Source organism: Scleropages formosus, chromosome 3 (assembly GCF_900964775.1).
Source record: "Scleropages formosus chromosome 3, fSclFor1.1, whole genome shotgun sequence".
NCBI lineage: Eukaryota > Metazoa > Chordata > Actinopteri > Osteoglossiformes > Osteoglossidae > Scleropages > Scleropages formosus.
In genome coordinates, this window is record NC_041808.1 from 32,002,354 (window position 1) to 32,016,741 (window position 14,388).

A 14,388-nucleotide genomic window follows, 5' to 3' on the forward strand; every position below is an offset into this window, starting at 1 on the left:
TCCAGATACATAAAAAAATAAAGCATAAACACGCTCACCTACCGATCTTACGCGTAGTTATTATGTATATACATATTTGTGCTGATAACAGCGTAAAATTTGTTTCTACAAAATCGCAACATGTCGATGTCGATCTGAATATCGCGAACTTGGAAGGAATTATGTTTGTTTCACTTTTAAGACCCGAACTCCGGAACTCGAAGCGGGTCTTTGGAAAACGAGCCGTCGAGCGACGAGTTGAATCAACGATGTTAGCGTCGACGAGGTGAGATGCGCCGACTAATAACTTGCATAACAACGATGAAAAAGCTAGTTTGGGAGTGAATGTTTATGTTGTTCTTGGTGGAACGTTGTCATGTATGTGTGTTACTAGTCTTTATGACGACTTTGTTTGTTGTGTCTCTGCTCCTGTCACTCAGGGCCGTGAATGAGGCCATCGCGCTGTGCGAGCAGGAAGAGCTCAGGATCAGCGAGAGCATCCAACGATGGAAAGAGATACTGCGATCCATGTGAGTTGTGTTACTCTCTGAAGGCATGTGGTCAGCTCCTGGACAGCCATGGCTGACTTTCATCAAATAACACATCTACTCCTTCACGATCTTCCCCCTTGTTGTCTTGTGCTGGAGTTTTGTCAATCAATGCCGAAGAAAAAGTCCTGTGTGAGCAATCAATGCAAAAGATTGTGTTTCACACACACATACTCATACTATCATACGCCATTGTGATTGTCTAGGAGAAGACCCCAGGGAGATCCTCCCAGAGAAGATGTGAAGACCGTCACCGAAGGTATACGGCGCGTCTCGCACGTTGTCCGTTCCGCTGTCATTTTTGTTTGCTTCAGTCGGTGGTGTGTGAACCATTGGTGTCGTCAGCAAGAATCGTACACTCCCCCGCAAGGCGAGAAAAGACTAGTCTAATGATGTGCACTAGCTTCATTTAACAATGATGTAACAACACACACGCGCACATTGACTGAAACCGCTTGTCCCAAGTGGGGTCGCGGCGAGCCGGAGCCTAACCCGTCAACGCGGGGCGCGAAGCTGTAGGGGGAGGGATCGCGCCCAGGACGGGACGCCGGTCCATCGCAAGGTGCCCCAAGCGGGACTCGAACCCCAGACCCGCCAGAGAGCAGGACTCGGTCCAACCCGCTGCACCACCGTGCCCCTGATGATGTAATAATTTAATTAAAAGGGCACAGTTAGTGTTGGGTGGGGTAAGACAAGGATGGAGCATGTATCTCCTGTTTGTGCTCAATGTAGGGTCAGATGCGCACGCTGAGGAAGAAGAGGAGGATGAGGAAGTGGAGCTGCTGCAACGAGCCCTGGAGAAGGCACTGCTTGTCCGGAGCACATCGGGGGCCGCCAAGGGTACGGCTTCTGTGGACCGGGAGAGCAGAGACGGGAAAGGCAGAAATCGGGCGACAGGGAGGAACCACCCAACTGGCCAGCTGGTCCATAAACGCCCCTCCGTGTCTCAGAAAGACTGGAATCGCGGATCTAGAAGCAATGCCGTGTCTGTTGCTACTGGGAAGGGTAAAGAAGCAGCACGTTGCTGCACGGTCACTGGCAGAGCCGCTGCAGGCAGAGCCAGTATTGCCGCCCAAACCAGAGTAACTGAGCAGAGGGGGGAAAGACAGCTTTGCAGCTCGGAAAACAACAAGCGTCCTGTCTCAGCTCCTGCTGCGGGGAACCGGTGCCGCAGGCAGATGGACTTGCGGAGAAGTCTGGTGGCCAGAGATTTAGGCAGAGTTGCCACCACTTGCCAGCCTCTCAGCAAGGATCCTGTCTCAGTTGCCGGTGGGAAGAGGACAGCGCCAGGAGACAACGAGCAGTCTTCTCCAAAAGATGACGTGTACGAAACAGTTTTGTTGTTGTTGTTGTTATTATTTCCTTAACCCATAGCCCCTTCCGAAGATGATCTGTATGAAATTGTTTCTTTATCAGTATGTCGCTTATCCTGCTATTGTATCCAGTCTGAGTTCCAGGTTGATCTCTTTATGGCTACAAAACCCCTCGCAAACCCCTCTGGGGACTTGAACCAAACATATTAAAAGAATAGTGTCGTGGTTAGAGCTTTTGCGCTGCAACTGAAGGACCCGCGTTTGAATCCCTACTGATGCTCCAGTGCCCTTAATCGAGATACTTGCCCTGGATTGCCCCAACAGCAATGACACCGCTGCAAAAAATGCTAAATAATTGTCTGCAGATCATAAAAGAAACAGAACTTTTTGAGTTGTCTCAGACAAAGGCATTAGCTAAATAATGGTTAATAATTATTCTGAGTAATATTATATAGTAATTGAAGCCTGTGTCCTTAAATTCCATGTGATGTGTTGCATTTAATGACACTTTTTTTTTTTTTTTTCTTTTTGCAGGCCTCCGTGCCAGTTTTTGGTTGCCTGGAGAGCACAGAGCGCCAAACGCAACAGGTCTGTCCTGCGTGACTGTAATCGTCACAGAGATGTACCTGTACCGTGGGCGGCACGGTGGCACAGCGAGTAGCGCTGCTGTCTCACAGGGCCTGGGTGGTGCGAGAGGATGTGGGATTGATCCCCGCTAAGTCTGTGTGGGTTTCCTCCGGGTGCTCTGGTTTCCTCCCACACTCCAAAGACATGCTGGTCACCCATAGTGTGTGAGTGACACAGAGAGTGTGTTGTATGGATGTACCATCACTGATGTATGGATGAGTGACCCATTGTAAGAAGTGTATCTAGCAGTGTAAGTCACCTTGGTGAATAAGGTGTGTCGGCTGATAACACTACATGGAGTTCATTGGAAGTCACTTTGGAGAAAAGTGTCTGCTAAATAAAAAAATTTTCTTATTACTTGTAACTGATGAAATTGTGCTACATGCTTTTCATACCATGTTTCTTGTCATGAGACTTCAGTCTCTATATTCTGTGTAACGTGTGGTCGTATTCCTGAGAGTTCCTCAGTTTCCCAGCCACTGCTTTATTTTTGCAGGTTGTGGGACAAAGTTCTGTCCAGAATCGCTGATCCAGTTGCTGAGAAAAGTCACTTTACAGAAAGACTGCAAAGCACGGTATTGTTCTCCATATTGGTTGACCAGTTACGCAGTTAAACCAAGTAAATGTATACTGTTTAAGGAATGCCCTCAAACGGAATTATTAATTTTTTTTCAATATTATTATTAAAATTTTCACTGCTTAGTTATTGGTTTAATCCAAAGTGAGGGACCACTTAATCCATTTACGCTACAATTACAGTAGAGTCTCGATTGTCTTAAATGGGACCAATGTTAGATCGGATAACCGAAAACAGTTGGATAATATGGGAGTGTTGTATGCGGGATAGAAGAAATTTGGAGTTGTGTTATGTTTAAGTCCCTTTCTCATGAATATTACAGTAGGGTTTCTTCCAAGATGTGAAGTAACAACCTTCATATTCGTTATCTGGGGACGCACAAGATATAAGCAGCAGCACTCTGTAGAGTTTAGAATGAATTCTAGGCAAATGAATTGAAGCTTGTTTAAACCTTGGTGGGGGGGGGACACCCTCACTTGTTTCATCTATATTTTCAAAACTTCGTCCTGCAACTGTCGGGATGTGTCATCAGTACCGTACAACGTGTTGTGAAGTCCGCTGTTCATTCCCCCGAGCGACTCTATTCCCCCATCTATGTTAGTTCCCTATCATGTGGCCCCGGGGCAGTCCTGTGGACACCAGGACCGAGGTGGAGCAGCTTGCTAGGTTCTGCAGGGTCCTGACTCACTGCTACCAGAACGAAGTGCAAGCTGTCAGGGTGGGCCAGCTGCCAGGTAAACACATGGGCTCCGGGGAACAGTTTCGAAGGCAAGACTACAAAGATGGTGAGAGGAGGGGACACGGAATGACTTTCAAAAGAGACCATAAAAATAATACCATGTAACTTTGTAGAAGCTGAACTTTCTGGAAGTGTGATGTGTGGTTATAGTAGTATTTCTGCTTTCGTAGGGAGGGTTCTCTTGAAATGGGCTCTTCAAAACCACACACACACACACACACACACACACACACACACATTTTCTGAACCGCTTGTCCCATACGGGGTTGCGGGGAGCCGGAGCCTACCCAGCAACACAGGGCGTAAGGCCGGAGGGGGAGGGGACACACCCAGGACGGGACGCCAGTCTGTCACAAGGCACCCCAAGCGGGACTCGAACCCCAGACCCACCGGAGAGCAGGACCTGGTCCAGCCCACTGCACCACTACACCCCCTTCTCTTCAAAACCCATTGCGATAATTAGTTTTCCTTAACAATTCTCATCAGATTAGTTAAATGCTGCTTTTAAAGAATGTGTACTAGTAAAAGTATATATTCACATACACATATATACATACTTGTTTAATGGAGAGGGCTCCATTGTTAATAATAATTTGCCTGTAGTTGTCATTTATGTGTGGGGGCGCCGTGGGTTGGACTGGGTCCTGCTCTCTGGTGGGTCTGGGGTTCGAGTCCCGCTTGGGGTGCCTTGCGGCGGACTGGCGTCCCGTCCTGGGTGCGTCCCCTCCCCCTCCAGCCTTACTCCCTGTGTTGCCGGGTTAGGCTCCGACTCCCCGCGACCCCCTATGGGACAAGCAGTTCAGAAAATGTGTGTGTGTGTCATTTATGTGAATTGGCCTGTGGTATGTGACACACATTTACATCTGTAGATGTGGGCTGGGAGAGGAATTACGAGTCCTTGCTGATGCTGGAAGGCCTGGAGAAGCTGGTGGCTGATCTCCTGCAGAAGGTGGAGCAGCTTAAGAAAGGTATGGGCCCATTTTCCTCAGTATCTGCTGTCTGATCCAGCCCTCTGCTATGACCTCCCCTTAGCTGGAAGGAGATGGCCAGGTAGCTTGTGCTTCTTCAGTTCATGCTCATGTCGCTTCGCTCCTTATTCATGCTGCAGACAGATCTGAACTGCCCAGGGGAGTACAGCAAGCCTGACAGTGATAGTAGATGAGTGTGTGGAAATTATGTGGCCTTCCTCTCACACAGCCTTTAATCCAACCCGCTGAAGACACATGTGGGGTCAGAACAAATAAGCACTTGATTTGCACAGCTGTTTAGTAAACGCAACATAATTTAAAATTACGTTAAATGTAAAAGCTTTATAATTCTGCCATAGTTTGAATGCACAAGTAAAGCTCAAGTCTCATGTTGGACAGTGGGTTGTAGTTCTTTGCTGTTTTGAGCCGTGGAATGTGGTTAATTACTCTGGTGAACTGTCCCAGAGGCCCGATTGCATAGTCAACCAGTGCAAATCCCATTCACAGCATGTAGGACAGATCACAGGAAATGCAAAAGAGATATGTGGTCAACAGTATAAATAAGAAAACAAAATATTTTTCCCAGTGTTTTCAGTTTTAGGGCTTCCCTAGAATCGCTGCCAAACAGCTTTGTGACTTTATAAAGGTCAAGAAATACATTTTAGGGAAACCTTTGTCCCATGTTGTTGATTCTCACATTCTGTGGCCAAGATAATTTTTTTTCTCACAGTAAATCTTTACTTGTTGTTAATCTGCGCTTTCTCTTGAATGCAGAGAAAACTAAAATAGATGTCCCATTGTAAAAGGCAGTACGTGAGGTTTTTATAAAAAAAAATAAAAAAAAAAACTTTTTGCGAAAGATTCCCAGTGAAAGCGTTCTTGTTTTTGAAGTCTTATAATCCTTGTATTTTTTTGCTGGTCTTAACTGGTCATTCTTATTTCTAAAAGCATCTTCTGTGTTCCTCAGAATCAGCCGCTTGGAATCGTCTGTGGTCGCCAGCCAGTTGCGCCCTCAGGAGACGGTGGCCATGGGGGGACCCATCCAGCCTTCCGCTGTGCCCCATCCTCACGTACACAAGCGAGGCAGAGTTGAAGGAGTTGGAAGGATTGAGACTCAGAGTGGCGCTGCTGGAGCAGGAGGTTCAGCTGCATCAGGTTCACATCAGAGCTTTCTTTCCATCCCCCAGCGTCCAACACATGGTCCAGATGTTGCTCATTTACTATGTCGCACTCGCAGATCGTCTTTGCCTGGCCACAGTCACGTCTCGAAGAAAATCGCTGGTGCCTGATGTCTTTATCTTCTTTGACGCAACTGTCTCACCAGGATTTTCCATGAATTATTTGTCCAAGGCCGCCTTGTCACACCAGGAAACAATCTCTGCTTACATTTGCATTTACTTATTTATCTGACACTCTTCGCCAAAACAACTTACAATGTTGAACTGCTTACCGTTATTTACCCATTAATACTGCTGGGAAATTTTTATTGACGTGATTTAGGGCAAGTACCTTGCTCAAGGGTACTACAGCTGGAGGTGGGATTAAAACTTTTGGATCCAAAAGTAGCAGATTTAACCATTACACTACCAGCTGGCCCAGCAACTTGTTTAATATGCATCTCAGTAAACGCTATGTTGTAATGCAAGGGTTTGCTTTTGCAGGTCTTCAGTGAAACCCTTCACCTCTGCCTCACCTCCAGGTTGTTCTCCAAGGACTGTCCAAGCCCCACTGTGCTTCGAAGCCTGTACTCGCTCCTAGGTGAGGGAGGACTTCAGTTCCCTGCCCTGGTCCTGGACACAGAGCCTGACTAGGCCTGGTGGCACTGGGAGAACACCTTCTAAGTTAATACCCAAGGGAAGGAAATGACTGAATGTCAGCAGAGCAGGAAGATCATGACTGGATCATTTCTGTGTCTTGTGTGGACATCTAGTGAGGAGGAAGAAGAGTAAGAATGGTTTCCCAGGCTTTTTTTACATTGTTTAGTTGTGGAAAGTGTCGGCCGAGTTGTTTCTTCACATTGCGCAATTGACATCACATGAACCGCTGGATCAGGTCACATGAACTGTCGCAGAGCAAGTTTTACTGTGTAGTATGGTTTGCTGCTGAGTTTGTGTGAATGAGGAATGACTGGCTCGTTCTTTTTTATTTACGTATGTCCATTTCCTGTTTAACTGTAAGACTGGTATTAACTTGCAGATGATGTAAACACACCAGCAGCCTTTGTTTTTTTCTTGGAGATTGTGCTTCATCGGCTTTGTCATTTGTCTTCCCTAGAGCTTTTTTCTTTTGGTTAACATTCATTCCTATTATCAGGCTGTTTTTCAAATGATTAATGTATGTCAGTATGACTATGGAAAGGAATTATAATTCAAGATGGCAAAAATCACCGATTTCATGTCACTGCTGAATAATCTCCATCCTTCATACTGAAGAATGTTTTAACCAGAAAAAATGACTTTTAAGACTGGCATTGTTGCCGAGGTTTGGACCACTGTGACGTCTCATTGCCAGCAGATGGTGTGCTCCTCATCGCTAGTTAAGACGAGAAATCGTGAGCTCTGTTGTTGCTTCTCCTTAAAACGTAGTAATATTTGAAAAAATTCCAATTTAAAATAAAACATCTGAGCACCTGTCGTGATGCTTTGCCAACCTTCAAATGAAACGGCATTATTGAATATTTGTTCTCTTATTTACAGCTGGGTGGCGCAGTGAGTAGTGCTGCTGTCTCACAGCGCCTGGATGGACATAGGTTCGATCCCCACTCAGCCTGTGTGGGTTTCCTCCAGGTGCTCTGGTTTCCTTCCACAGTCCAAAGACATGCTGTTCAGGTTCCCCATTGTGTGTGAGTGACAGAGAGAGTGTGTGTCTGTGTTCCACTGATGTATGGATGAGTGACCCAGTGTAAGTAGCATATCTAGCAGTGTAAGTCACCACGGTGAATAAGGTGTGTGGGCTGATAACACTACATAGAGTTCATTGGAAGTCGCTTTGGAGAAAAGCATCTAAGTAAATGTAATGTACAGCCATTGCATACATTTGTGTTTCTTCTGTGTGCAGTATTGCCTTTCTACTGTGATGGTAATATTTTCTTATTCCTGGTGTTTTTAGGGTCACTCTTCTGATGTACTTAGTTTTTTTATATGGTTTATTATTAATTAGAGGTACAGTATGCGAGGACTTGGTTAGCAGTGTGTAGGAAATTATGGGAATAATCCAGAACACTGCGTCTGGCTGATAGATCATGCATCTGAGTATGACTAATGAACAGGCATGAGGTATTCTTTCTCACAGCAGGTCATCCAAGCTTTTATTCACCGATTGTGCATCCTCTGTGACAGAGGCCTGCCTGGAAACCAAACAAAACTTATTACCTTCCAGCCAGCGCAAGCCTCTATCAGCCCCTGCACCTGCTGCCAATTTGATCATACTCATTAACCTTCGGCACAACTCATCCTGCTGGTCAAAGGGGGGCTTGTGTCAGCCTGTGTCGTCTCCTTCCACCTCTCAGCTCCTTCTTTTGCTTGCTTTGCTAGTATTGCTCTTGGTTGCAAGGTTTATTCCGAAACACCCTGGGCCTCTGCTCTGCAGAAAAATGTATGACTTGTCATGCAACCTCATCCCACAATGCACTTCACACCTTTCATAAGTTTCACAGAAAAGCATGCTGAGACCAACTAATGTGGAACGACAAACATGGTTCAACCTTATGTAGCAGATGCATCATCCACAAGCGTATTGAAATTGGGTTTTGAGTTTTACCGTTGGGTAAACGGGATAGACTGTAGATACTATAGCCTTTAGGTACGGAGGAAATCCTGTCTGTGTTCAAAAGTCTAAACTGCCACTATGCATTTGAAGTGTTCAATAAAGGATGGTATCTGGCGACAGTTTTGTAGTCACAGCATTTCATATGCTGTATTTTTGTGGCGTATAATAAACTGCAATGGGGGGGTGGCATGGGATGGGAGGTTCATGACATGTGTGTTCCAAGCTGCTCCAGGCCGGGCAACAGGTGGCGCTGGGTTCACACAGAGGGTCGTGGGTGTACGCAAACCCTGCTAACACCCACCTTCCAGCCCCCCACCACGTCCGCTGACTCAGAGGGGTCTGAGATTCAGCAGCAGGATTTCAGAAGGATGGGGCCATGGGGAGTTGCATTCCCAGCAGACAGGCAGGGAGGAACTGGGCAAACAAACGGTCTCAGAGCATACAGTATGAGCACCAGGAGATTCTCCGCAGCACGCTGATAAATTACCGCATCAGTTTTCATCTTACTTTTAAGTGCACAGTTAATAGAAGAAGTTAGGTCTTTCACATCCAGGTTCATCGCAAGCTGCTGTGAAGAAGTGAAGTTGGTTTTGTTTTATTTTGCATCTTTGTCTATACATGCATAAATACTTTTTTTTTTTTTTTTAAACCCGTGCGTCTCCACCCTGCTCATGTTGTGTTGACCGTGACAGACAATTCACAATGGATGTGACCCATCTACTTTAATGATGCAGTTTGTTGTTGATGACGCATTACTGCCTTTGACGCAGTTCCAGATGTTTTTCCGGTGTCTTCCTAAGACATGTAATATTTCTGGGTTTTTACCGATGCGGATACCTTTTTTTTTTTTCAATGTCTGATTTCCAGTAGGGATTAGAGGGGAAAAGCAAAATTCACAGGAAAACTCAAGGCTGGATGCCAGCAAGGCAGGCCTAGTGGAAGGACAGCCCCTCAGGGAACTGACCTTCCTCTCACCCCCGAGTTCCGCCTGTAGAACTTGGCTGAGGTGCTGAAAGGAGTACGATAACGTCTCAAGAGTAATTTATTGCCCTCTTACACTTCTGTGCACTTACCTTGTTATTACCAACCCCTTGCTCAATCTCTCTGCTTCCTTCAGCATGAGGAGAGAGTCAGATCAGTTCTCCAGATTGGATATTTTGACTGCCTTCTTCATCCTCGATGACACCTTTCAAGGCCGGAAATGTGACAATCCACGACGGCTCTACGTGTCCCAGGCATCTGTTCGTGTGGAAAACCTGCAATGCGATACGCAGACCTGCTGTTTTTCATCATTCCCAGATGTAGTGTCGAAATGTTAGGATCTGGCTGCTGAATTATTTACTTGTATGCTTGACTTTCCCCCAGACAAATGGACAGAGTTAAATCTCATACCTGTGTTGCACCTCAGTGCAAAATAGTTTACCTTTGTGATCATTATTTACCTCTCTTCTGACAGCATCTCCGTTCAAAATTTGTCCTGTGCTGCTTGATGGCTGATACCCTTCATTTCTGCCAAGCTTGCTCATTCTCATGAGCCTTCTGTCACCGGAGGATGGAAATAATTCCCCCATTCTCCCAAGAACTATGCCTGTGCATTACCACTTGTTCTTCGACTCACACCTTCAGATAATGAATTTCTTCGGCAGCCAATGCTGTTACCCGAAGCAGCAATTTTTGGACGACTAGATGTTCTTACTGGAGCAATTCAGCAAAAGTATCTTTCTCAAAGGCACTGCGGCAGTGGCGGTAGTGGAATTATAATGAGAAGCCTTATTATCCGCAATGGTATCTGTGCCACACCTTCTAAACTGATGTTATCATGCCTGTAGATAGAATGCAGGGAGCTAATGAAATGGTATATTCAAGTGACCACATTACTACAAAAGGGCACAAACATTCCCGACTTACTTGAAATTATACCCACACATTGGCTGAAACTGCTTGTCCCAAGCGGGGTCGCGGCGAGCCGGAGCCTAGCCGGGCAACACGGGGCGCAAGGTCAGAGGGAGAAGGGACACGGTCAGGACGGGACGCCAGTCTCCTGCAGGGCACCCCAAGCGGGACTCGAACCCCAGACCCACTGCGCCACCATGCCCCCCTCTTGAAATGATATATTTTAACATTCTTCTCTTTACCGTCTTCTTTACCTGTGATGCACTGCTGTATCCTTATTCCCTTGTCCAGAGAGGGGACATTGTCCTAGGGAGATTTTTACAGACTGTATCAGTCTACACATAGCTCAGTGCACATGGCTGATACCCTTGAAGAAAAACATGCTGAGTATGACTTATGAACAGGCATGAGATATTCTTTCTAACAGCAGGTCATCCAAGCTGAGCAAATGGGAATGCTTATGGGTTACCTAACCCATCATTTGGGATCCTACCTGTCATTTGGACTTGGGAATGTTGGCATCTGATTTCAAAATAAGCAATGTGATGCACCTTAACCTTCCAGGCCAAAGAGGTGATCATGAGTCAATGAAGTTTTATCACAACACCCTTTAAAAAATAATAGTAAAACACAGCAGTTAAGTACCTTTTGTTCCAACAGGGGAATGAAAAGTTGCTCCGATCACTGATAAGTTACCCGTGGTCCTAAAAAACGTTAATGTCAGGGATGAATAGTGAGTAGCGCTTCTGTCTCACAGTGCCTGGGTGGTGTGAGAGAACCTGGGTTTGATCCCCGCTCAGTCTGTGTGGAGTTTGCATGTTCTCTCCATGTCTGCGTGAGTTTTCTCCGGGTGCTCTGGTTTCCTCCCACAGTTCAAAGACATGCTGTTCAGGTTCCCCTGTAGTGTGTGAGTGTCACTGAGAGAATGTGTTTCACTGACGTATGGATGAGTGACACATTATAAGTAGTGTATCTAGCAGTGTAAGTCACCTTGGCGAATAAGGTGTGTGGGCTAGTAACACTACATGGTATCCATTGTAAGTCGCTTTGGAGAAAAGCATCTGCTAAGTGAGTAAATGTAATGAATGTCTGACTAAAGACAGATAACTGAGACTTGTGAGTGTTTCAGGTTGGTGTTTGTCTGTTTTCTGCAGGTGGGAGGGGTGGTGGCGCAGTCCTGCTCTCCAGTGGGTCTGGGGTTCGAGTCCCGCTCGGGGTGGCGTCCCGTCCTGGGTGTGTCCCCTCCCCCTCCGGCCTTACGCCCTGTGTTGCTGGGTAGGCTCCGGTTCCCTGCAACCCTGTATGGGACAAGCGGTTCTGAAAATGTGTGTGTGTGTTTTCTGCAGTCACTGCAACCTGTCTCATCTGAAATACACAGGAATGTATATTTCCCAGCACAGGTGATCACTTGTTTTGTGGATATTGATTGTGAAACAATGATACTACTCAGGTGCGCACACACCCTGGCTGAAACCACTTGTCTCGAGTTGGGTTGCGGCAAACCGGAGTCTAACCCAGCAACACAGGGCACGAAGCTGGAGGGGACACACTCAGGATGGGACACTAGTCCATTGGGAAGGCACCCCAAGCAGGACTCGAACCCCAAACCTACCAGAGAGCAGGACCCAGCCAAACCCACTGCGACCCCAGCTAGTCAGGTCCATCATATACAAATATCTGCGGGGGTGGTCAAATGCGGCTTACTTGAACGCTGGGAGCCTTCCTCCTGCCTCCTCTTGTTACACCTATTCTACTTCTGTGTTTTTCAAGCTTCTAGGGGATTTCAGTCTGGTGGCTGACAAAGGAAACAGAAGTAGATACAGATAATGAAGACACTAGTGACTGTGACATTCTCACTGTCATCCAAGCCTCATGCCGTCTAATCGCATTTGGCAGGAGCCCGTGGGCGTGAGTGGGTGATGCTGCATGCGGTGGGGCTGCTCGCTGTCCGCACCAGCAAAGGGAATGCCACCATTACGTCGTTTACCCTTTGAGTACCAGTGGCACAGACTGCAAGAAGTATGTTAATCATTCTGGTCAGAAGCGTCTTATGTTTGTTGGGGGAGAACGGTGCCGTGATAGTGCCTTCAGTACGGTCTCTTTGCTGTGTGTGCTTTCAACATGGTCTCATTGGCATGGCATGGTCTTATTGTTAATTGGTAACCTTATCCTTACACTGGATCTTAACATATTGCTGGCTTAGAGAGAGAAGGGGCAGATGAGGAAAAGCGAGGGAAACAAGAGAGAGGAAGGAGTGGAAACCCGTGGTGGAACGCTTACCTCAACACCCCCTTCTTCCGGCCCCCCCTTCCTGGTCCCACCCCCCTCAGGTCTGACATCATCCTCTATATCAGCCAATGACACGCTTCGGTCCGCCTATCCCGTCTTCTTAGCTCCACCCTATTCTCAGCCCTATAAATCCCCTCTCACCGCGGTGGCAGCGCAACACACAACGTGCTGCTGGTGATAGAGGAGGTGCAGCGGCGTGCTGCAGAGAGAGAATGTGAGTGGCTGGATCCTCCCTGAAAACCAGGCACCGGTTTCCTTCTGCTGCGCCTTCTAATTGCATTGATGCAGGTTTCCTTGTTTATCTTACGTTTTTCTTAATCTCCAGGTCAGAGCTGACCTCGAACCAAAACAACCGACGCAGAAACAGTATCACTGGCTCTTCTGCTTGGCTGTGCCTGCTCACACCAGCACTGTAAGAAACATCAAGATGGGCTGTACCGCCAGCCCAGTGTCCTGCCAGCCACCACCATTTCCAGCACCCCCCAGCCAGGATGGAGGGCAACAGCACTGTGAACCCAAGACCCCAGAGGTCCCATCCTCGCTGGAACGACTATCGCAAGCCACCGGAGGCATGGAGAAGTCGTGGTACCGCTGCATCTTCCCTTTCGGTCTCATTTCGCTGGTGATTGGCACAGCCGCCACGAGTGTTACCTTCACCTATGACCAACTGCCGCAGGTGCGGGTGCTGTCAGTGACATTGCTGGGGGTGGGCCTCGGCCTGGTTTTAATTGCCACCCTATGCTGGGTGCTCCACAGGAGAAAGCGCCGGACAGAAAAGGAAAGGGGCTCCCTGAGTGCTGAGCAGTGTGCACTGTAACCACATTGGAAGTACAGAGAATGTGGACTTGGCAGAGAAACTGGCCCAGAGGAGTCCCAGCTGGCTCTTCACCAAGGCAGGAGTACCCCAGGAGAAAGCAAAGTCAGTTGGACAGGAGACAACGAAGTTTAATGACAAGGGGGTTCCATGGGGCTGAGGCATAGCCTGCAGCCTTTCTGCTGGTGTTAGGTGTCAAAACAACTTCTAGTGTTAGTCACGTGTGCTGCTGACGCACGTATGCACATTAGTTCACTAGGTGCCTTGGATTTGTAACCCAGAATGTGGATGTCAGCCCCTACATTCCAGCGGTAAGACTTGGGGGATGGCAACAGCCCCAACTGTGTGACTGGGCAGAGAAATGCGGGCCAGTTTCTGTAACTAAATACGGGGATGAAGGAAAAAAAAAAAAAAAAAGCCAATCTCTCTTAGGCCCTTCCTCCTACATGTCTGTGTATTAGGCGATCCTGCAAAACTGCAGAAGTGTTTATTTTACAAAGGAGGACTGGGAAATTTGAGGCTGGTGGGTCCATTTCCACTCTTAGAGCGGGACTAAGAGCCTGATCTGGCAAGTTTGTTGTTGGACCTGGGACTTGAGCTGGAACCCAAGATGTGCTCTGTCATTCTCATGGTGGGTGTGCCAGGAAGGAAGACCCGGGTGTGTGTGTCTCCGGGCTGGCTCGCATTCCTGAAACACACAGAGGTGAGCACGGATCGTGGGAACGAGGGTGTCGGTGAAAGGCACGGTTCTGCTTTGGACTGCGAACGGAAAATGGAAAATCTTGAGCAAAGGCTAAAGGTGCTGGATGACACCTCTACGAGCAGTAACGATCGTGCTCTCCATCTCAGCAGCCAGTATCCAAACTTCTTTCT

At 47.4% G+C, this 14,388-nt stretch overlaps 3 protein-coding genes across 3 annotated transcripts; all 3 read left to right on the forward strand.

Annotated features, from left to right (window-relative positions):
• The first annotated feature begins 197 nt into the window (after positions 1 to 197).
• LOC108928840 (uncharacterized) lies at positions 198 to 2,162 on the forward strand. The gene is made up of 4 exons (XM_018743003.2): positions 198 to 265; positions 420 to 509; positions 734 to 786; positions 1,260 to 2,162. Exons 1-4 carry the CDS (start codon positions 249 to 251, stop codon positions 1,892 to 1,894), a joined length of 795 nt encoding a protein of 264 aa, XP_018598519.1. The 5' UTR covers positions 198 to 248; the 3' UTR covers positions 1,895 to 2,162.
• A 230-nt stretch (positions 2,163 to 2,392) lies between these two features.
• On the forward strand, positions 2,393 to 7,450 carry LOC108928833 (tubulin epsilon and delta complex protein 2-like). The gene is made up of 6 exons (XM_018742995.2): positions 2,393 to 2,428; positions 2,964 to 3,042; positions 3,646 to 3,778; positions 4,653 to 4,751; positions 5,719 to 5,906; positions 6,413 to 7,450. The coding sequence occupies exons 3-6, from the start codon at positions 3,655 to 3,657 to the stop codon at positions 6,560 to 6,562; spliced, it is 561 nt and encodes a 186-aa protein (XP_018598511.1). The 5' UTR covers positions 2,393 to 2,428; positions 2,964 to 3,042; positions 3,646 to 3,654; the 3' UTR covers positions 6,563 to 7,450.
• A 5,678-nt stretch (positions 7,451 to 13,128) lies between these two features.
• LOC114910212 (transmembrane protein 100) lies at positions 13,129 to 13,675 on the forward strand. The gene is made up of 2 exons (XM_029250409.1): positions 13,129 to 13,388; positions 13,531 to 13,675. Exons 1-2 carry the CDS (start codon positions 13,129 to 13,131, stop codon positions 13,673 to 13,675), a joined length of 405 nt encoding a protein of 134 aa, XP_029106242.1.
• Positions 13,676 to 14,388: the final 713 nt, after the last annotated feature.

Bases quoted from the DNA above. Each gene is read 5' to 3' on its own strand.
- LOC108928840 (XM_018743003.2), top strand. The intron at 510-733 runs GTGAGTTGTGTT...GTGATTGTCTAG, and splicing joins AAAGAGATACTGCGATCCAT to GAGAAGACCCCAGGGAGATC. The intron at 787-1,259 runs GTATACGGCGCG...TGCTCAATGTAG, and splicing joins TGTGAAGACCGTCACCGAAG to GGTCAGATGCGCACGCTGAG.
- LOC108928833 (XM_018742995.2), top strand. From the start codon at position 3,655: ATGTGGCCCCGGGGCAGTCCTGTGGACACCAGGACCGAGGTGGAGCAG. The intron at 3,779-4,652 runs GTAAACACATGG...TTACATCTGTAG, and splicing joins CAGGGTGGGCCAGCTGCCAG to ATGTGGGCTGGGAGAGGAAT. The intron at 5,907-6,412 runs GTTCACATCAGA...TTGCTTTTGCAG, and splicing joins AGGAGGTTCAGCTGCATCAG to GTCTTCAGTGAAACCCTTCA.
- LOC114910212 (XM_029250409.1), top strand. From the start codon at position 13,129: ATGGGCTGTACCGCCAGCCCAGTGTCCTGCCAGCCACCACCATTTCCA. The intron at 13,389-13,530 runs GTCAGTGACATT...CCACATTGGAAG, and splicing joins CTGCCGCAGGTGCGGGTGCT to TACAGAGAATGTGGACTTGG.